This window comes from Bos grunniens, chromosome X, assembly GCF_055505025.1.
Source record: "Bos grunniens cultivar Pamir isolate PY7600 chromosome X, Bosgru_T2T1.0, whole genome shotgun sequence".
Lineage (NCBI taxonomy): Eukaryota > Metazoa > Chordata > Mammalia > Artiodactyla > Bovidae > Bos > Bos grunniens.
Window position 1 is genome coordinate 143,603,817 of NC_141194.1, and position 23,906 is coordinate 143,627,722.

Sequence of the window (23,906 nt, forward strand, 5' to 3'; positions counted from 1 at the left end):
AATACTAGAGTGGGTTGCCATGCCCTCCTCCAGGGTATCTTCCCAACCCAGGAATCGAACCCAGGTCTCCCACATTGCAGGCAGATTCTTTAACGTTTGAGCCACCAGGGAGGCCTGAGAATACTGGAATGGGTAGCCTATCCATTCTCCAAGGGAACTTCCTGACACAGGAATCAAACCAGGGTCTCCTGCATTGCAGGCAGATTCTTTACTAGCTGAGCTAGCAGGGAAGCCCACACTGTTCTCTACTGGAAGCTTAAAATCAGAAAGGACCAGTTCCCCATTTCCCTTGTTAGAACCATGATTTATCAAACACTTATGTCCCTTTAGGTACTGTTTGCAAAGGCTGTGCTAATATTAAACCACATGCACACCTTTATCAGAAAACCCAGGCATGCCAAGAACAGCAGAGAAGCTCATGATAAATGGTTGTAAGATAAATTAGCAGTCTTGGAATTTTTTCCCAACTTACATTCTTTTAACTCCATTTTTTTTTCTGCCACCTACTCCTCATAACACTTTCTTCGAAATAAGACAAAAGGAAAACATTTGGGTGACATACAAAAAAACAATATTTATTTTACTCAAGCTTTTCTGCAAGAAGTTAAAATCATCCCCAGTTGAAGGCATTACCAAAAATGTTAACATAGTTTCATGTATCCCTTCTGTGCCAGATGAGGAAAAGACTTATCTGAATGAAAGAATAAGAATGACCATTTTTACAGTGGGTTTACTTAGCTATGTGGAGAAAAAAAAATATAGGTTAGACATCAAATAGTACATAAATCTACTAGTTTCCTATAGGTAGTGGGAATTAAGCTGATGTATTAAAGTATCCAATTGCTCTCAAGACCTGGGGATCACTTTTCAGGAATTATAAAACAGCCATAGGCACTTTCATAATTCACCACCCCATTTTTTCCCCCAACTATTTTGCTACTAAAAGAGCAAGATGGAAACAAAACACAATTTTCCCACTCCCAGGCTGCAGGACTGTCTGGCATCAGTAGTTCCTTAGATCATCAGAATATTAGAGCATCCCCCACCACTGCCATCTAAGTAGGACGACAGGAAAAATGGCTTTGGGTGAGGCATTTAGGTGTTGTGTTTTCTGGAAGTATAAGATCTGGCTAGGAAATAATAATCTCTTCCCTACACAGGAAAACCAAATATTCTTTCTAGAGAACAGTAGGGCAGAATGGAACATCCATGCCTGTCTTCCAGCCTCAACCTGACCTCAAATATAGAAGTGCAGGGAGGAAACATCTTGACATCTGCCATTGCCATGATCCCTAATTTTCTCCTCCACTGTGGTGCAAAGACATTGCCACTTTTGCCCAAACCTGTAAAGAGTAGGGATGTCTTATCTCCCTTCCCCCTAAGAGCAGGAACTGGAACTAGCACTATCTTATTAATATGAATGAATGAATGTTTGGAGAACTTGTGACATAGAGTTCTCAAATTCCTACCAGTAATCTGAGTCTATGTGAGGAGGGGGACTTCTCATTTCCATACTCTGAATATAGAGGAAGTAGAAATAGAGGGAATATATATATATATATACACATATGAATATGTTGTGGGGATGGGTGAGGATGGAGCCCTAACATAGGCAAAAAACAAACAAACAAACAAAAAAACCCCACAAAGGACTAACGTTGGAGCCTGGGATGGCTGGGTATCAGTATTAGAAATGAAGCCTGCTAATAACCATTTGGGGGAGTAAGGGGAAAGAGAAAGATATAACTATTCTTTTTTTCTCAAGCAAATATCAAAGTTCTAAGTGAAGAGAATACTTCTTTTCTGTGTAGAAAATGCATAAACAGTAAATGCTGAAAACCTTCAAATAAATGCAGACTCACATAGAAGTTAAAAAATATGCGAGAATTAGTCATTGTTTCTCAATCTACTCACACTTGTCCTGAGATGCAAATTACTCCGTGCTCCTCTAGGTGCTGTGAGCAGATTTATATTCTAATTGCTAATGAGAGGTGAAAGAATACACAGAGGGAGAATGCAAAAGGGGAAATCGGGGTGGGGAGTGGGGAGCTGAAACGTCTGGAAAATGACTAGTGGGGAGAAAAAACTGATCGAGCCCCAACTAGACTGTGAATTCTTTGAGGGAGTCAGCGCTTCACAGCTGGAGGCCCAATACAATCCGGACGTGTGCTAAATACTTGATCTGAATAGCAGTGGTGAAGAAGAAATTCATCATTAGAAACTGTGTCCTTCAAACTCTAATAGTCAATAAGTTGTTCTGCCTCCACTGCCATTAAAAGCCTGCAATGGCTTCAAAAGTTCTCAGTAAAGAAGCTGCGTCTGCTTTTTCTGTAGTCACAGCTGGCTGACACGGATGCCTGGGCCTTTCAAAGCAGAGAAAAATGCTGCTGGAGGGGATGAAGGTTCCATACTATTAAAGAGTTTTAATAGCCGTAGCCCCAACTCAGTGGGATCCCAAACAATAGATAACAGATTCTATCAATTCTGTTTTGTTAGATGTTCTCTATAACTCAAGTTTGACTTCAGCATTTGCACCCAAAATGAGTTCTCCTACAAATAATATGTGTTGGTATTATCTGAGAAAAAGAATTCAAAGCAGGCATAGATCCCTCAGGAAGTTGTCACAATTCTTGATAAGATTAACTCAACTGCCATCATCACTTTCTAGCTTTTGCCCCCTAGTGTGAAGCCTTCGCAAAAGATGTCTGCCTTTAAAATTCAACAAGAATGACTCTGTTCTTTTCTCCAAAGGGCCTATTATTTTTAGTTTTTCGGTGCACGACTCAACAGAAAAACCTGTGGCTCTTATGAGCTGCCTGTTTTGAAATGGTCCAGTAGTTTCAGTTTCCCTTTAACAAGGTCCCAGATAATAAATGGAGAAGGGAATGAATCTTCACAAGGTCACATTGAAGGTTAAAATAAATTATCTCCGTCACTGAGAGGCTCTCTTGAGGCTTTCTATCAGCACTACAGAGTCAGTGTCTTCTTTGGTTTGCTTCTCGTAGATGTCATACTTCTTCCAGTGCTGGAAGGGAGAAAAAAGCACAAGATGACTTTTTAAACCGTGTTCTTTTCCTGAGTACCTGCAGTAACTGCTTATTTTTAGGTTTGTGTTCATGGAACCCCGAGTGTATGTTTTCCTTTTTGTTTTGGGGTTTTTGTTTGTTTGTTTTGACCCAAGAATCTTCATCTGTTTGGACAATTAAATGAATTTATCAAGAAGAAAAGCATGGGATTGTTAATAGCTATCTCAAAAGGTAAACTTCTGTGGACATACAGCTCCAAAACTGGAAACAAAGTCTTTTGTAGAAGAATGAAAGAGTGACATGTTTTTCTTACTTCAACTGTTTCTATCTCTATTTTTTTACTGCTCAAATTTGACCATTGCTCCAGAGCTGTCAGAGGCTCAGGAAGGCATCAAGGTTTACGGCAATGTACAAAATATCCTAGAAGACAGTGCAGTTAAAAGTTTTGAAAGACCTTGCATTAACAACTTCATGCAAGAAAAGGGAATTGTGCATACAAAGTAAGCACATCTTGAACTCAAGTTAAGTGTGTCTCTTATGGTGAAAGCCAATATCCTAGTCCTTGTCTTCCTTCCTTCCAAGTCAGAGGAAAGGATGAAATGTCACGTCCATTTGTTTCTGTATCACCTATGGCTGTTTTCACGCTACAACAGCAGAGCTGAGTTGCTGTAATAGACCCAGTGGCTTGTGAAACCAAAAATATTTACTATCTTCTTCTTTACAGAAAAAGTTTGTCAATCCCTGCATTAGATTATTTCTAAGCTCCTTTCTGCTCTGCTGTTTTCTGGTTCTGTAAGACTAGAGAAGTAAATGGAAAGAAAAAAAACCAAAAACAAATGACAATGATGATTTAGCTGCCTCATGTTGTGCAACTAGAGATGGACCCAGCAAGTCAGGAGCATCCAGTCTTAAAGCACATATAGAGGGATGAGTTGGGAAACACTGCTTAAAATATCCAAATTATCCTAAATATTTAACCGTGATACTCCTAGTAGAAAGGCTACAATAAAAAAATACTGACAATTCCGAGTGCTGATAAGGATGCAGAGTACCTGGACTTCTTATATATTGCTGGTGGCAATGTAAAATAGCACAATCACTATGGAAAACAGTCTGACAGTTTCTTATAGAACAAAATATACACTTACTGAATGACCCAGAAATCTCGCTCCCAGGTACTGACCGAAGAGAAATGAAAATATGTCCACACAAAGACCTCTACATGAATGTTTATAGGACCTTTATTCATAAAAGCCAAAAATCAGGAATAGTCATGATGTCCTTAAACAAGTAAATGGTTCAATACAAATAAAAGCAATGATACACAACAACACAGCAACATCATGCTAATTGAAAGAAGCTAGACTCAAAAATCTGTGGGTTGCATGATTATTTTGGGCTTCCCTGGTGGCTCAAATGGTAAAGAATCTGCCTGCCAATGCAGGAGACCTAGGTTTGATTCCTGGGTTGGGAAGATCCCCTGGAGAAGGAAATGGCAACCCTCTCCAGTTTTCTTGCCTGGAAAACCCCATGGACAGAGGAGCCTGGCAGGCTACAGTCCATGCGACCACAAAGAGTAAGACATAACTGAGGGACTAACACTTTCCCCATTCACTTTAATCATGATTCCATTTATATAATATTCAGGAAACGGCAAAAACTTACGGATAGAAAACAGATCAACGGTTGCAAGGGTACACGATCAGGGAAGGGGGTGTACTGTAAAAGAGTATGAGGGAACTTGGAGGGATGATGGAAGTTTTCTATATCTTGATTGGAGTGGTGGCTACAAAATTGCATACATTGGCTAAAACTCTTGTAACTGTACACATAAAAATAAAATGTATGGTATGTAAATCTTAACACACTTGAATTTTTAAAAAATGCATAGATAACTGATAAAAAATCTAAAAACATTATACAACTGGCTAAACATTTGAAAACTAAAGTGAAACCCTACCTCACAGCCTGTATGGATACACCCTCTATGGATTAAAGGCCTGTATGTGAAAAACAAAAATCAAGTAAGTCCTGGAAAAATGTGTTAAGGAGCAATTATATAAATCTGTAGTAGGAAAGAGCTTTCTACACATAAAAAATAAAGGAAGGGGAAGAATAAGATGGTGGAGGAGTAGGTGGACATGGAGTACAATTCTCTCCATGGATACATCAGGAATACATCTTCAGACACAGAAGTGCATGCAGAACACCAGCTGAGAGCAGACAGGAGTACCTGACCAGAGGAAAAGAGTATATAGAACCATGTAAAACTCGGTAGGACGAAGGAATTAGGGAGAAGAACAGGAGTGTGAGTAGGACTGGACCTGCCCTCGGTGGGCAATCATCTGAGTCAGAGGAGACACATTTAAGGCTGATAGTGAAACAGCTGATCTGTGGCAATCTAAATGGAATGAGAATCAGACAGTCCTTGCCACAGCTATACATAACCCAGACAGGGATGCAAGTCTCCTAGAAGGTGCAGCAGCCAGGAGCTAAAGTTTAGGAATTGTGGAGCAATCCCAGGGTGAGGGCTTCTGTTGACTGGGGCGAGACCAACTGAGGGGACTTGAGGGAGGAGACTGTGGTGGGAAATGCCTGTGGAGGAAAGCCAGGCAGCCATGGAAGCAAGATGATACTGCTGAGTCATGCATAGGGGGTGGAGCCATCACCATAGCCTCTTTCTCCCCACATACCAGCATCAGGAGCTGAACAATAGACAGGCTGGCCCATCAAACCCCTGACTGCACTGAACTACAGAGCAGGACCCCACCCAGGGTGCTCCTTTAAGTGCCTGATGCGCTGATCTACAGAATAAGACCCCAGCCATGGGGGTCCCTCTATGTACCTGACACAGTGAACAACAGAAGAACCCCAGGCAAGGGAGCCCTCTAAGTGCCTGAACGGGCAGAGTTATGGAGAAAGACTGGCCAAAGAGGCCTTCTGATCACTAGCTAAAAGGGGCTTGAAAAAAGACTCTGATAGGGCCATAACTTCTGTGGCAGGGGCAATCCGTGTCCCTGCATACTTGGTGCCACCAGGGTCCCCGCAGGCCAAGCAGCTGTACCACCTTCATGCTTAACTCTCACTGGGGCAGAGCTGCCACAGGCAAAAAAAATTCTTGCATTTATGCATGCAGGGTCACTTCAGTAGTGTCTGAGTCTTTGCAACCGTATAGACTGTGGCCTGCCAGGCTTCTCTGTCAGGGAGGGGGGTTCTCCAGGCAAGAATGCTGGAGCAGATTGGCCAATACTGGTTGCCATACCCTTCTCGAGCACTATATTTCCTGCTGCCCAAGCTGCCAACTCCCCTGACTACCTGGTACTGCCAGAACCCCTGCGAGCCAAGCAGGTGCACCACCTCCACACCTGGCCCTCACAGGGGCAAACCCAAATCCTCCAGGGCAGCCTCAGGAGCAAATCCCAATGGAAGACCCACATGCAGAGGTAGAAGTAAAACCACAATTGAAACCCAGGGGCAGTGTGGCTAAGGAAGAAGACCCAAAACCTTCCCACCAGCTGTACAAGCTGCAGATTAAATCCACACAATCAACTAGGCAGACTCTGTCTATGGAATATATAAAAGGTCATGAGAGCTCCCACAAAAGAAAATGCCCTAGTTCTGATAGCTGAGGACATTGAAGGCAAGAACACATAGTAGTTGGATCAGATTAGAATACGAGCTGCCCCCACAGCAGGTCCAGAGATCAGCACAGTGTTGGACGGCATCCTAGGGAGGTGAGGTGGACTTTGACTCCCAGAGAGGGAAAGGACTCTGACAGCAGTGACCCAAGAAAAACATTTATTATTCTTAGGTTTTGACTTGTTCTGTAGATTCTTCTGGACTTTTTCTTTCTTTTTTTTCCCCCTTTTTTCCACCCTCTGTTGTAGTTGCAGATTTTATTGGCACTATGAAATCTAATTAAGCTTTTGATTTTTTTCCTCAGTCACATTTTTTACTGTTGTTATAAACATCTGCCTGTACATTGGGCTTTTGCAATTCTGTGGAGTTTTCCCTTTTCTCTTTTTTTAATTTTAATTTTTTAAACCTATTATTATTTTTCTAAATGTACTCTTTTGTTTGCCCTTCCTACTGTTCTTTTCCCCTTGCAGTTAATCTTTAATGTATATGAATCTTCTTCATCTACCTCTATTTGACTGCATATTTATTCTTTTTTTCTTTTCTTTCTTTCCTTTCCTCTCAACATATTTGTTAGCTTTGTTTTCATTGCTTTATTCCCCACTTGGTACCTTGAACTAGTTTTGTTTTCCAGTTTGTGCTTTAGTTAGTTTTTTTCTTAACTGGTAAATATAACTTTTGATTTCCATTGTTCTCTGGGTCAATCTACTGTACTTTATTTTTGTCGGACTTTTTTTGACTTTGCTCATGGGTGTATATATATATGTGTGTATATTCCATTATTTTAATTATTATTTGCCTGATTTTGTAACTGCCATTTGTCTGGGGTTCATTTTTGGTTTCTTGATTTTGGATATTTGTTTTAATCTCACTTAATGCCATAACAAGCCACTTGTGGAATCTTCACTCCTGACCAGAGATCAAGCCCTGAGCCTTTGGGAGCACTGACTCCAAGACCCTAGACTACCAGAGAACTAACCCTAGGGAGTATCAAATAGTGAGAACTCACACATAGGAAGCCACGTGAATTCAAGACCTGGCATCACCCAACCACCAGTAGCCTCATCTAAATAACAAACAAAACAAAAATACAAACCCAATCATCAGCAGACAGGATTACCACCTCACTCAGCCTTGCCCATCAGAGGAAAAACAAACAAACAAACAAAAACTCAACACAAAACTCAGCCTATACGAAGCTCACACAAACCACTGGACCAAACTTAGGAGGGCAGAAACGAAAAGGAAGAAAGAATTCAACACTGAAGCCTGGGAAAAGGAAACTTTAAACACAATAACTTACAAAAAAAATAATGAAAAGGCAGAGAAATACTACACAAATGAAGGAACAAACTAGAAACACAGAAGTCCAAATAAATTAGGGGGAAATAGGCAAACCACCTAAAGAATTCAGAATAATTATAGTAAAGATGATCAAAAACCTTGAAAACAAAATGGAGAAAACGCAAGAATCAATTAACAAAGACCTAGAAGAATTAAACAATAAATGTACAGAGACAAACAACACAATTACTGAAAATAAAAAAACTCCAGAAGGAATCAATAGTAGAATATCTGAAGCAGAAAAATGAATCAGTGATCTGGAAGATAAAATGGTGGAAATAACTGCTGAAGAGAAGAATAAAGTAACAAGAATTGAGGATAGTCTCAGAGTCCTCTGGAACAATATCAAATGCACGAACATTTGAAGTATAGGGGTCCCAGAAGAAGAAGAGAAAAAGAAAGGGTATGAGAACAGTTTTGAAGAGATTATAGTTGAAAATTTCCTCAACATGGAAAAGGAAATAGTCAATCAAGTCCAAGAGGCACAAAGAGTCCCATACAGGATAAACCCAAGGAGAAACATGCCAAGACATACACTAATCAAACTAACAAAGATTGAACACAAAGAAAGAATATTAAAAGCAGCAAGGGAGAAGCAACAAGTAACACACAAGGCAAGCCCCATACATTTAATAGCTGATCTTTCAGCAGAAACTCCGCAGGCCAGAATAGAATGGTAGGATATATTTAAAGTACTGAAACGGAAAAATCTACAACCAAGATTACTATACCTGGCAAGGATCTCTTTCAAAACTGATGGAGAAATCAAAAACTTTTCAAACAAGCAAAAGTTAAGAGAATTCAGTACCACCAAACCAGCTTTACAACAAATGTTAAAGATACTTATATAGTCAGGAAATACAAGAGAAGAAAAAGATCTACAAAAACAAACCCCAAACAATTAAGGCAATGGCATTAGGGAACATACATATCAATAATTACTTTAAGTGGAAACGGATTAAATGCTCCAACCAAAAGACACAGACTGGCTGAATGGATACAAAAACAAGACCCATGTATATACTGTCTACAAGAAACCCACTTCAGACCTAAAGACACATATAGACTGAAAGTGAGAGGATGGAAAAATATATTCCATGCAAATGGAAAGCAAAAGAAAGCTGGGGTAGCAATCCTCATATCAGACAAAGTAGACTTTCAAATAAAGAATATTACAAGAGATAAAGAAGGACACTACATAATGATCAAGGGATCAATCCAAGAGGAAGACATAACAATTGTAAATATCTATGCACCCAACATATGAGCACCTCAATACATAAGACAAGCACTAACAGACATAAAAGGAGAAATTGACAGTAACACAATAATAGTAGGAGACTTTAACACCCCATTCACACCAATGGACAGATCATCAAAACAGAAAATTAATAAAGAAACACAAGTCTTAAATGATTCATTAGATGAGACAGATCTCACTGATATCTTCAGGATATTCCAGCCAAATACAGAAGAGTACAACTTCTTCTCAAGTGCACATAGAACATTCTCCAGGATAGACCACGTCTTGGGTCACAAATGAAACCTCAGTAAATTTAAGAAAATTGAAATTGTATCAAGCATCTTTTCTGACCACAATGCTATGAGATGAGGTGAAGTTTTTTTCTTACAAGAAACAAACTGTAAGAAACACAAACACATGGAGATTAAACAACATGTCTCTAAATAACCAACAGGTTACTGAAGAAATCAAAAGGGAAATCAAAAAATTTCTAGAAACAAATGACAATGAAAACACAACTCAAAACCTATGGGGTGCAGCAAAAGCAGTTCTAAGAGGGAAGTTTATAGCAATACAATCCTACCTCAAGAAACAAGAAAAACATCGAATAGACAACCTAACTTTACACCTAAAACAACTGGAAAAAGAAAAAACAACCAAAATTAGTAGAAGGAAAGAAATCATAAAGATATGAGCAGAAATAAATGAAAAATAAAAGAAATAATAGTAAAGATTAATAAAATGAAAAGCTGCTTCTTTAAGAAGACAAAATTAACAAGCCTTTAGCCAGACTCATCAAGAAAAAAAGAGAAAACCATCAAATCAACAAAATTAGAAACGAAAAAGGAGAGGTTACAACAGACAATGCAGAAATACAAAGAATTATAAGAGACTATTATGAACAACTATATGGCAATAAAATGGATAGCCTGGAAGAAATGGACCAATTCTTAGAAAAGTTCAATCTTCCAATACTGAACCAGGAAGAAATAGAAATTATGAACAACCCAATTACAAGCACTGAAATTGAAAGTGTGATAAAAAAAATCTCCCAAAAAAACAAAAGCCCAGGACCTGATGGCTTCACAGGAGAATTCTATCAAACATTTAGAGAAGAGCTAATGCCTATCCTTCTAAAAGTCTTTCAAAAAATTGCAGAGGAAGGAACACTTCCAAACTCATTCTATGAGGCCACCATCACCCTGATACCAAAACCAGACAAGGACAACACCAAAAACCAAAACTACAGGCCAATAACACTGATGAACATAGATGCAAAAATCCTCAACAAAATTTTATCAAACAGAATGCAGCAACACATCAAAGCTCATACACCACGATCAAGTTGGGTTTATTCCAGGAATTCAAGGATTCTTCAATATTTGCAAATCAATGTGATACACCATATTAACAAACTGAAAGATAAAAACCACCTGATCATCTCAATAGATACAGAAAAAGCCTTTGACAAAATTCAGCACCCATTTGTGATTAAAACTCTTCAAAAAATGGGCATAGAAGGAACCTACTTCAACATAGCAAAGGCAATATATGATAAGCCTACAGCAAACATTATTCTCAATGGTGGAAAACTGAAAGCATTCCCCCTATGATCAGGAACAAGACAAGAGTGTCCAGTTTCACCATTATTATTCAACATAGTTCTGGAAATCCTAGCTATAGCAATCAGAGAAGAAAAAGAAATAAAAGGTATCCAGATCAGGAAAGAAGTAAAGTTCTCATTGTTTGCAGCTGACATGATACTGTACATAGAACCCTAAAGATAGTATCAGGAAATTACAAGAGCTAATCAGTGATTTTCGCAAAGTTTCAGGATACAAAATCAATACACAGAAATCACTTGCATTTCTATATACTAACAATGAATATTCTGAAAGAGAAATTAAGGAATCAATCCCATTCACCATTGCAACAAAAAGAATTAAATATCTAGGAATACATGTTTCAATGCCATTCTCCCAAATCTTCCCACCCTCTCCCTCTCCCACAGAGTCCATAAGACTGTTCTATACCTCAGTGTCTCTTTTGCTGTCTAATATCATGTATGAAATGAGTCACCAGTCCAGGTTCGATGCACGATACTGGATGCTTGGGGCTGGTGCACTGAGATGACCCAGAGGGATGGTACGGGGAGGGAGGAGGGAGGAGGGTTCAGGATGGGGAACACATGTATACCTGTGGTGGATTCATTTCGATATTTGGCAAAACCAATACAATATTGTAAAGTTAAAAAATAAAATAAAATAAAATAAAAATGAACAAACAAACTCACATAAAAAGAGATCAGATTTGTGGCTATCAGAGGTGAAGTTAGGGGGGAAGGGGAGTTGGATGAAGGCTGTCTAAAGGTACAAACTTCCAGTTATAAACAAATTATTAGGCATGCAATGTACAACATGATAATTAACACATATGTTATATATAAAAGTTGTTGAGAGTTAATCCTTAAAGTTCTCATCTTAAGTATGTGTATTCTAATGCCACCATTTCCTTAATATGAAGGAATCATACCCTAGATATTGAACCAGAGTGTTTAATGAGACAGCATATATTATATATTTTTATACATCAGTAAAATAGACCTACCTCATTTTCTTGAACCTCTGTATAATATTTCATTGTATGACTACACTATAATTTATTTAAGCAGTATCCTTAATATTAATAGATATTTAACTTGTATATCCTTTCTGGATGACAATTTGTCAATGGCAATTCAAGAGTTTAAAATGAATATAATCTCCTTTCATCTGGCAATCTTAACTGTAACAATTTATCCCAAGAAAGTAATGAAATATATATGTTAATATTAGCTGTGAAATGATGCCTATAATAATAAAATTTAGATTAATCTAAATGGCCAATAATAGGGAACTGATCAAGTGCATCATGATATTGACACTTTGCTGCTGTAGCATGAAAGCAGCCATATACAGATGAATAGGCATGGCTGTGTTCCAACTGACCTTTATGGACACTGAAATTTGAATTTCATATAATTTTCTTCTTTAGATTTTTTCAACTACTTAAAAGTATACACACCATTTGCAGCTTTCAGCCTATATGCAAACAACTGGCAGACAGGAGTTGGCCCACAGTCTGTAGTTTACAGAGAAATCCTATGAGGAAGGTCATGGATGGCAGCATAATTTTTTTTTTTAATTGAAGGATAATTGCTTTACAATGTTATATTGGTTTTTGCCGTTATGACAGCATGAATCAGCTATAAGTATATACATATCCCCTCTCTCTTGAGTCTCTCTCCTCCCACCCCACCCTTCTATCCTGCCCACTCTTCTACCTTCTAGGTCCTCACAGAGCACCAGGCTGAGCTTCCTGTGTTATCTAGCAACTTTCCACTAGCTATCTGTTTTACACATGGTAATGTATATATTTCAAGGCAGCATAGTTCTTCTGTTTCCCCAAATGCCACAATAAAAAGCACAAGCAGGAAAGGTAAGTCCACATGCTAAGTAGGAAGGCAAAGCTAAAATCCACAGACATAGTCTGCAATAAGACCAGATCAAAGTGATGCTCCAATGAACCCTGAAATATGACTGGGTGGCCAAATTAGAGATGCTAGAAGAGCAGGATCGTATTAGTTACAGGAGAGTCTGGAGACAGAATCAGCAGGGCCTCTGGTAGATGTCAGGACTCTAAGACAACTCACTGTAATGTCAGCAAGCTGATGTATGAAGTGAGTGAGTCTGGTAGGAGTCTGCATTGTCCAAGAGTGACCAAATGCAAGGAGACCATGGGACAGCCTGGGAGCCACCTGGGCCCTTTGAACTCTCAAAACCACCCAAAGCTCCCTTCCTGGGCCAAGTCTACCCTGAAGAGAAACTGATGGAAACAGACTCCACACTGGCTAGGATAGAGCCAGGAGACACAAATTACAGAGTCCAGATAAAAGTAGAGGAGGTGAACAGGCAGAGTCAGATTTCAGAAAGGAATTTACTATAATTAAATTGGCAAAAATAATAGAAGATGGAACTCTATTGCTGTGAAATTAGGAGAAAAAAAAAAACTATCCTAAATCAAGCCTCCTTCTAAAACTTCAGGGAAACTACTTTCATGTAAAAATAAGCAACAGAATAATATTGTTACAGAATTAAAGCAGGCCAGAAAGATGTCCACCAAAAAATAGATGAAAATTATAATCTAATGTTTTAAAACTAGTGAAAAGATATTAAGAAAAAGTTATGTGATATGGGAAAATGTACATGATATCAAAAAATATAAAAATTCAAAATAAGAGCAACAGAGAAATTATATGGTAAAACCCAATAAACAGAAGTAAAAGAAAATAATCATTTCAGAAATGAAGACTAGCTAGAGGAAACATGGGCAAATAAACACAACAGATAATACCTTAAGAGAAACAGACAATGAAAATTTCTTTTAAATCAAAAGAATTAATTAAATAAGATTTCTTTTAAATCAAAAAGAAATGAGATTAAAATAATCAAAAAGAAAGTTATCAAAAGGATGTGACAAACATAGAAGACAGGCAAATAAAATAAGGGGACAGAATAACAAAGTTTATAAGCAAAGAAATTTTTACTGAAATTTAAAAAAATGATTTGAAACTACATACTGAAAAGGCACACTATATACCTTGGAAAATCAACCCAGAATGACTAACACCGAAACATATCCTAATAACATTATTAGACTTGAAGGAAAGAAGTCTTTTGACAACCAGGCAAAAAAGACCAAGTGTTTCAATACAGAGAAAATTGTCAGTAGACTTTGACAACATTTATGCCAGAAGAAAATGGATGACATATTTAAGACACCCAAGGCAAGAACATGTAAGCCAAGGATTTTATATCTAGCTAAAATGACTTTCAATTATTAATGAAGGAAACTCCATCAGTGTGTAAATAATTCAGGAAATGTTGGTCTCATGAATCCTGAGAAAACTTTTGGTGCTTCATAAAACCAAAATTACTGGAATGACATCAACAGAAAGAATGTGAGTTAGCATCAAATACATACCATACAGAATTAAGACTAAAAAGGGCTATAATGGAGAAAATATAGTACATAATGACCTTATGCATTGGACATGTAGATACTGGACAACTTCAAGAATGGGGAGATAATGGGAAGAACATATGGAAAATTTGCTATATTTGATAATCATTAAAAATTATTTTATAGCTTTGTCAAAAGTTCAGAAATTCCTTCAGATCCACCTGTTTCTTTCTCTTCTGTTAAATTCAAATAAAGATGTGAGCATTTTATTAAAACATGTTATATACTATGATTTGTTAAAAGCATGGACTGGGCGGTCCTAAGATGGTGGAGGAATAGGATGGGGAGACCACTTTCTCCCCCACAAGTTCATCAAAAGAACATTTGAATGCTGAGAAAATTCCACAAAACAACTTCTGAATGCTGGCAGAGGACATCAGGCACCCAGAAAAGCAGCCCATTGTCTTCGAAAGGAGGTAGGAAAAAATATAAAAGATAAAAAGAGAGACAAAAGAGGTAGGGACGGAGCTCTGTCCTGGGAAAGAAGTCTTAAAAAAGAGAGGTTTCCAAATACCAGGAAACACTCTCACTGCCTAGTCTGTGGTGAGCATTAGAACCATAGAGGGCAACATAATTGGGAGGAAAAATAAATAAATAATTAAACCCCACAGATTACATGCCCAACAGTAACTGCCCCAGCGGAGAAGCAGCACAGATGCCTGCATTCACCACGAGCAAGCAGGGGCTGGGCAGGGAGGCTTGGGCTGCATTGCTTAGAGTAAGGACTGGGCCTGAATGCCCTGAGGACAATCTGAGGGAACTAACTTGGGATAGAAAACCAGACTGTGGGATAACTACCACGTGAAAAGCCCTAACCTGAGACACCACCAGGCCGGCTCACAGAACAAAGGACTGAGCAGAGCTAGCCGGCTGCAGACCAGCAATCCCCCTCCGGTGCCAGGCAGACGAGGGTAGCCAGAGCCGGAAGGGGGCAAATGCAGCCCCAGAGAGGCATTATCTACCAAACTGCAAGCAGGCTTCATTGCTAACCAAGACTTCTTGGGATTCTGGACGGTCAACATCTGCCTGAGAAGGTGCACTGGTTGTATACCCAGAAAACCAAGAGGCAGGGATGGGGGAGGCGATAAGTTCAGCTACCGCACTCACCAAATACCTGGTCACCTGAGCTGCTCGGACCTGGGAAGGGCACAAAACACAGGCCCAACTGAGTCTGTGTCTCTGAGGACTACCCGAGTACCTGAACCTGTGTGGCTTAGACCTGGGAAGTGCATACAAGCTGGGGCTGGCCTCAGACAGTTCCTGGCAAAGCAACCTAGAGCCTAAGCAGTGTAGACAGGGAAAGCACACACGCCGTGAGCGGGGGCAAACCCAATGTGGCCGAGATACTGCAAGCACATGCCAGTGTTATTTTTTTGCAGCGTCCTTCCCTCCCCACAGCATGACTGAACAAGTGAGCCTAAAAAAGTGTCCACCACCGCCCCCTTGTGCCAGGGCGGAAATTAGACACTGAAGAGATCAGCAAACAGAAGAAGCTAAAATGGAGGGAACCTCCTTGGAAGTAACAGGTGCAATAGATTAAGATCCTGTAGTAGGCACCAAACTACATAGGAAGGGGCCTATAGATCTTGAGAAATATAAGCCAGATCAAGGAACTACCCGAAAATAAACTGACCCCACACTGCCCACAACACCACCAGAGAAAGTCCTAGATATATTTTTACTATCATTCTTTAATTTTTTAAAAAAATTGTTCTATTTTTAAGTCCTCTATTACTCCTTTAATTTTCATTTTTATAACCTACTATTACTTTGCAAAAAAAAAAAAGAGAGACCTATTTTTTAAAAGCAAACTTATGTATATATTTTATAATGTTTGTGACTTTTTTTTCCTTTTTCTTTAATATTGTATTCTTGAAATTCCAACCTCTACTCTAGATTTTTAATCTTTGCTTTTTGGTATTTATTCTCAGTTTTGTACCTTTAAGAACCCAGTCTTCAGTACCCATTTTTACTTGGGAGCGAAATTACTGGCTTGACTGCTCTCTCCCCTTTGGATCCTCCTTTTTCTCCACTAGGTCGGCTCTATCTCCTCCCTCCCCCTTCTGTTCTCTACCCAACTCTGTGAATCTCTTTGTGTGTTCCAGACGGTGGAGAACACTTAGGTAACTGATTACTGGCTGGATCTGTCTCTCTCCTTTTGATTCCCCCCTTTATCCTCCTGGCCACCTCTGTCTCCTTCCTCCCTCTTCTCTTCTCTGTAGAACTCCTTGAACATCCCTGAGTGATCCAGACTGTGGAGTGCACATAAGGAAGTGATTACTGGCTAGCTTGCTCTCTCCTCTTTTGATTCCACCTCATCTCATTCTGGTCACCTCTATCTCCTTCCTCCCTCTTCTCTTCTCTTCTCCATGTAACTCTGTGAACCTCTCTGGGTGTCCCTCACTGTGGAGAAACTTTTCATCTTTAACCTAGATGTTTTATCAACAGTGCTGTATAGATGGAGAAGTCTTGAGGCTACTGTAAAAATAAGAGTGAAAACCAGAAGCAGGAGGCTTAAGTCCAAATCCTGAGAACACCAGAGAACTCCTGACTCTAGGGAGCATTAATCGACAGGAGCTCATCAAATGCCTCCATACCTACACTGAAACCAAGCACCACCCAAGGGCCATCAAGTTCCAGAGCAAGACATACCACACAAATTCTCCAGCAACACAGGAACATAGCCCTGAGCTTCAATATACAGGCTGCCCAAAGTCACTCCAAACCCATTGACATCTCATAACTCATTACTGGACACTTCATTGCACTCCAGAGAGAGGAAATCCAGCTCCACCCACCAGAACACCAACACAAGCTTCCCTAACCAGGAAACCTTGATAAGCCAGCCGTACAACCCCACCCACAGCCAAGAAACTTCACAATAAAGTGAACTACACAAACTGCCAGAATACAGAAAGGCCACTCCAAACACAGCAATATAAACAAGATGAAGAGACAGAGGAATACCCAGCAGGTAAAAGAACAGGATAAATGCCCACCAAACCAAACAAAAGAGGAATATCAGATAGGGAATCTATCTGATAAAGAATTCTGAATAATGATAGTGAAAATGATCCAAAATCTTGAAACCAAAATGGAATCACAGATAAATAGCCTGGAGACAAGGATAGAGAAGATGCAAGAAAGGTTTAACAAGGACCTAGAAGAAATAAAAAAGAGTCAATATATAATGAATAATGCAATAAATGAGATCAAAAACACTCTGGAGGGAACAAATAGTAGAATAATGGAGGCAGAAGATAGGATTAGTGAGGTAGAAGATAGAATGGTAGAAATAAATGAATCAGAGAGGAAAAAAGAAAAACGAATTAAAAGAAATGAGAACACACACCTATGGATAGATCAACTAAACAGAAAATTAACAAGGAAACACAAACTTTAAATGATACAATAGACCAGTTAGACCTAATTGATATCTATAGGACATTTCATCCCAAAACAATGAATTTCACCTTTTTCTCAAGTGCACATGGAACCTTCTCCAGGATAGATCACATCCTGGGCCATAAAGCTAGCCTTGGTAAATTCAAAAAAATTGAAATCATTCCAAGCATCTTTTCTGACCACAATGCAGTAAGATTAGATCTCAATTACGGGAGAAAAACTATTAAAAATTCCAACATCTGGAGGCTGAACAACACGCTGCTGAATAACCAACAAATCACAGAAGAAATCAAAAAAGAAATCAAAATTTGCATAGAAACGAATGAAAATGAAAACACAACAACCCAAAACCTGTGGGACACGGTAAAAGCAGTCCTAAGGGGAAAGTTCATAGCAATACAGGCACACCTCAAGAAACAAGAAAAAAGTCAAATAAATAACCTAACTCTACACCTAAAGCAACTAGAAAAGGAAGAAATGAAGAACCCCAGGGTTAGTAGAAGGAAAGAAATCTTAAAAATTAGAGCAGAAATAAATGCAAAAGAAACAAAAGAGACCATAGCAAAAATCAACAAAACCAAAAGCTGGTTCTTTGAAAGGATAAATAAAACTGACAAACCATTAGCCAGACTCATCAAGAAACAAAGGGAGAAAAATCAAATCAATAAAATTAGAAATGAAAATGGAGAGATCACAACAGACAACACAGAAATACAAAGGATCATAAGAGATTACTATCAACAATTATATGCCAATAAAATGGACAACGTGGAAGAAATGGACAAATTCTTAGAAAAGTACAACTTTCCAAAATTCGACCAGGAAGAAATAGAAAATCTTAACAGACCCATCACAAGCACGGAAATTGAAACTGTAATCAAAAATCTTCCAGCAAACAAAAGCCCAGGTCCAGACAGCTTCACAGCTGAATTCTACCAAAAATTTAGAGAAGAGCTAACACCTATCCTGCTCAAACTCTTCCAGAAAATTGCAGAGGAAGGTAAACTTCCAAACTCATTCTATGAGGCCACCATCACCCTAATACCAAAACCTGACAAAGATGCCACAAAAAAAGAAAACTACAGTCCAATATCACTGATGAACATAGATGAAAAAATCCTTAACAAAATTCTATCAATCAGAATCCAACAACACATTAAAAAGATCATACACCATGACCAAGTGGGCTTTATCCCAGGGATGCAAGCATTCTTCAATATCCGCAAATCAATCAATGTAATACACCACATTAACAAATTGATAAACAAAAACCATATGATTATCTCAATAGATACAGAGAAAGCCTTTGACAAAATTCAACATCCATTTATAATAAAAACTCTCCAGAAAGCAGGAATAGAAGGAACATACCTCAACATAATAAAAGCTATATATGACAAACCCACAGCAAACATTATCCTCAATGGTGAAAAATTGAAAGCATTTCCTCTAAAGTCAGGAAAAAGACAAGGGTGCCCACTTTCACCATTACTATTCAACATAGTTTTGGAAGTTTTGGCCACAGCAATCAGAGCAGAAAAAGAAATAAAAGGAATCCAAACTGGAAAAGAATAAGTAAAACTCTCACTGTTTGCAGATGACATGATCCTCTACATAGAAAACCCTAAAGATTCCACCAGAAAATTACTAGAACTAATCAATGACTATAGTAAAGTTGCAGGATATAAAATCGACACACAGAAATCCCTTGCATTCCTATACACTAATAATGAGAAAACAGAAAGAGAAATTAAGGAAACAATTCCATTCACCATTGCAACGGAAAGAATAAAATACTTAGGAATATATCTACCTAAAGAAACTAAAGACTTATATATAGAAAACTATAAAACACTGGTGAAAGAAATCAAAGAGGACGCTGATAGATGGAGAAATATACCATGCTCATGGATTGGAAGAATCAATATAGTGAAAATGAGTATACTACCCAAAGCAATTTATAGATTCAATGCAATCCCTATCAAGCTACCAACAGTATTCTTCACAGAGCTAGAACAAATAATTTCACAATTTGTATGGAAATACAAAGAACCTCAAATAGCCAAAGCAATCTTGAGAAAGAAGAATGGGACTGGAGGAATCAACCTACCTGACATCAGGCTCTACTACAAAGCCACAGTTATCAAGACAGTACGGTACTGGCACAAAGACAGAAATATAGATCAATGGAACAAAATAGAAAGCCCAGAGATAAATCCACGCACATATGGACACCTTATCTTTGACAAAGGAGGCAAGAATATACAATGGATTAAAGACAATCTCTTTAACAAGTGGTGCTGGGAAATCTGGTCAACCACTTGTAAAAGAATGAAACTAGAACACTTTCTAACACCATACACAAAAATAAACTCAAAATGGATTAAAGATCTAAACATAAGACCAGAAACTGTAAAACTCCTAGAGGAGAACATAGGCAAAACACTCTCTGACATACATCACAGAAGGATCCTCTATGACCCACCTCCCAGAATACTGGAAATAAAAGCAAAAATAAACAAATGGGACCTAATTAACCTTAAAAGCTTCTGCACATCAAAGGAAACTATTAGCAAGGTGAAAAGACAGCCTTCAGAATGGGAGAAAATAATAGCAAATGAAGCAACTGACAAACAACTAATCTCAAAAATATACAAGCAACTCCTACAGCTCAACTCCAGAAAAATAAATGACCCAATCAAAAAATGGGCCAAAGAACTAAATAGACATTTCCCCAAAGAAGACATACAGATGGCTAACAAACACATGAAAAGATGCTCAACATCACTCATTATCAGAGAAATGCAAATCAAAACCACTGCGAGGTACCATTTCACACCAGTCAGAATGGCTGCGATCCAAAAGTCTACAAATAATAAATGCTGGAGAGGGAGTGGAGAAAAGGGAATCCTCTTACACTGTTGGTGGGAATGCAACCTAGTACAGCCACTATGGAGAACAGTGTGGAGATTCCTTAAAAAACTGGAAATAGAACTGCCTTATGATCCAGCAATCCCACTGCTGGGCATACACACTGAGGAAACCAGAAGGGAAAGAGACACATGTACCCCAATGTTCATCGCAGCACTGTTTCTAATAGCCAGGACATGGAAGCAACCTAGATATCCATCAGCAGATGAATGGATAAGAAAGCTATGGTACATATGCACAATGGAGTATTACTCAGCCATTAAAAAGAATACATTTGAATCAGTTCTAATGAGGTGGATGAAACTGGAGCCTATTATACAGAGTGAAGTAAGCCAGAAGGAAAAACACCAATACAGTATACTAACGCATATATATGGAATTTAGAAAGATGGTAACAATAACCCTGTGTATGAGACAGCAAAAGAGACACTGATGTATAGAACAGTCTTATGGACTCTGTGGGAGAGGGAGAGGGTGGGAAGATATAGGAGAATGGCACTGAAACATGTAAAATATCATGTATGAAACGAGATGCCAGTCCAGGTTCGATGCATGATACTGGATGCTTGGGGCTAGTGCACTGGGATGACCCAGAGGGATGGTATGGGGAGGGAGGAGGGAGGAGGGTTCAGGATGGGGAACACATGTATAACTGTGGTGGATTCATTTTGATATTTGGCAAAACTGATAAAATTATGTGAAGTTTAAAAATAAAATAAAAAATTTAAAATTAAAAAAAAAAAAAAAGAAATGAGGACAATCTCAGAGACCTCTGGGACAATGTTAAATGCCCCAACATTTGAATCATAGGAGTCCCAGAAGAAGAAGACAAAAAGAAAGACCATGAGAAAATACTTGAGGAGATAATAGTTGAAAACTTCCCTGTTTGGGATGCAGAGAGTCCCAAACAGGATAAGCCCAAGGCAAAACACCCCAAGACACATATTAATCAAATTAACAAAGATCAAACACAAAGAACAAATATTAAAAGCAGTAAGGGAAAAACAACAAATAACACACAAGGGGATCCCCATAAAGATAACAGCTGATCTTTCAATAGAAACTCTTCAGGCCAGCAGGGAATAGCAGGACATACTTAAAGTGATGAAAGAAAATAACCTACAGCCCAGATTACTGTCCCCAGCAAGGATCTCATTCAAATATGAAGGAGAAATCAAAAGCTTTACAGACAAGCAAAAGCTGAGAGAATTCAGCACCACTAAACCAGCTCTCCAACAAATGCTAAAGAATCTTCTCTAGACAGCAAACACAAAAAGGGTGTATAAACTCTAACCCAAAACAATAAAGTAAATGGCAATGGGATCATACTTATCAATAATTACCTTAAATGTGAATGGGTTGAATGCCCCAACCAAAAGACAAAGACTGGCTGAATGGATACAAATACAAGACCCCTATAAAAAAAAAAGACCCCTATATATATTGTCTACAAGAGACTCACCTCAAAACAAGGGACACATACAGACTGAAAGTGAAGGGCTGGAAAAAGATATTCCACACAAATAGAGACCAAAAGAAAGCAGGAGTAGCAATACTCATATCAGATAAAAGAGATTTTAAAACAAAGGCTGTGGAAAAAGACAAAGAAGGACACTACATAATGATCAAAGGACCACTCCAAGAAGAAGATATAACAATTATAAATATATATGCACCCAACATAGGAGCACTGCAATATGTAAGACAAATACTAACAAGTATGAAAGGAGAAATGAACAATAACACAATAACAGTGGGAGACTTTAATACCCCACTCACACCTATGGATAGATCAACTAAACAGAAAATTAACAAGGAAACACAAACTTTAAACGATACACTAGACCAGTTAGACCTAATTGATATCTATAGGACATTTCACCCAAAAACAATGAATTTCACCTTTTTTTCAAGTGCACACAGAACCTTCTCCAGGATAGATCACATCCTGGGCCATAAAGCTAGCCTTGGTAAATTCAAAAAAATTGAAATAATTTCAAGCATCTTTTCTGACCACAGTGCAGTAAGATTAGATGTCAATTACAGGAGAAAAACTATTAAAAATTCCAACATATGGAGGCTGAACAAAAAGCTGCTGAATAACCAACAAATCACAGAAGAAATCAAAAAAGAAATCAAAATATGCATAGAAACAAATGAAAATGAAAAACACAACAACCCAAAACTTGTGGGATACTGTAAAAGCAGTGCTAAGGGAAGGTTCATAGCAATACAGGCATACCTCAAGAAACAAGAAAAAAGTCAAATAAATAACCTAACTCTACACCTAAAGCAACTAGAAAAGGAAGAAATGAAGAACCCCAGGGCTAGTAGAAGGAAAAAAATCTTAAAAATTAGGGCAGAAATAAATGCAAAAGAAACAAAAGAGACCATACCAAAAATCAACAAAACCAAAAGCTGGTTCTTTGAGAAGACAAATAAAATTGACAAACCATTAGCCAGACTCATCAAAAAACAAAGGGAGAAAAATCAAATCAATAAAATTAGAAATGAAAATGGAGAGATCACAACAGACAACACAGAAATACAAAGGATCATAAGAGACTACTATCAGCAATTATATGCCAATAAAATGGACAACTTGGAAGAAATGGACAAATTCTTAGAAAAGTACAACTTTCCACAACTGAATGAGGAAGAAATAGAAAATCTTAACAGACCCATTACAAGCATGGAAATTGAAACTCTAATCAGAAATCTTCCAGCAAACAAAAGCCCAGGACCAGACAGCTTCACAGCTGAATTCTACCAAAAATTTAGAGTACAGCTAACACCTATCCTACTCAAACTCTTCAAGAAAATTGCAGAGGAAGGTAAACTTCCAAACTTATTCCATGAGGCCACTATCACCCTAATACCAAAACCTGACAAAGATGCCACAAAAAAAGAAAACTACAGTCCAATATCACTGATGAACATAGATGAAAAAATCCTTAACAAAATTCTAGCAATCAGAATCCAACAACACATTAAAAAATCATACATCATGACCAAGTGGCTTTATCCCAGGGATGCAAAGATTCTTCAGTATCTGCAAATCAATCAATGTAATACACCACATTAACAAATTGAAAAATAAAAGCCATATGATTATCTCAGTAGATGCAGAGAAAGCCTTTGACAATATTCAACATCCATTTATGATAAAAAAAAAAACTCTCCAGAAAGCAAGAAAAGAAGGAACATACTTCAACACAATAAAAGTTATATATGACAAACCCACAGCAAACATTATCCTC

The 23,906-nt window shown here is 38.2% G+C and overlaps 1 protein-coding gene across 2 annotated transcripts in view; it reads right to left on the bottom strand.

The window, feature by feature from the left end:
• Nucleotides 1-554: 554 nt before the first annotated feature.
• Nucleotides 555-23,906, bottom strand: part of IL13RA1 (interleukin 13 receptor subunit alpha 1) — a 78,087-nt gene continuing 54,735 nt past the window's right edge. The window contains exon 11 of one of the 2 annotated variants that reach the window (XM_086388264.1): nucleotides 555-3,025. In XM_086388264.1, the coding sequence (XP_086244390.1) occupies nucleotides 2,933-3,025 (93 nt within the window). In that variant the 3' untranslated portion in view covers nucleotides 555-2,932. Of the gene's footprint in view, nucleotides 3,026-4,991; nucleotides 5,027-23,906 lie in introns of those variants that run through there. The other variant, XM_086388265.1, reaches the window with a different exon arrangement.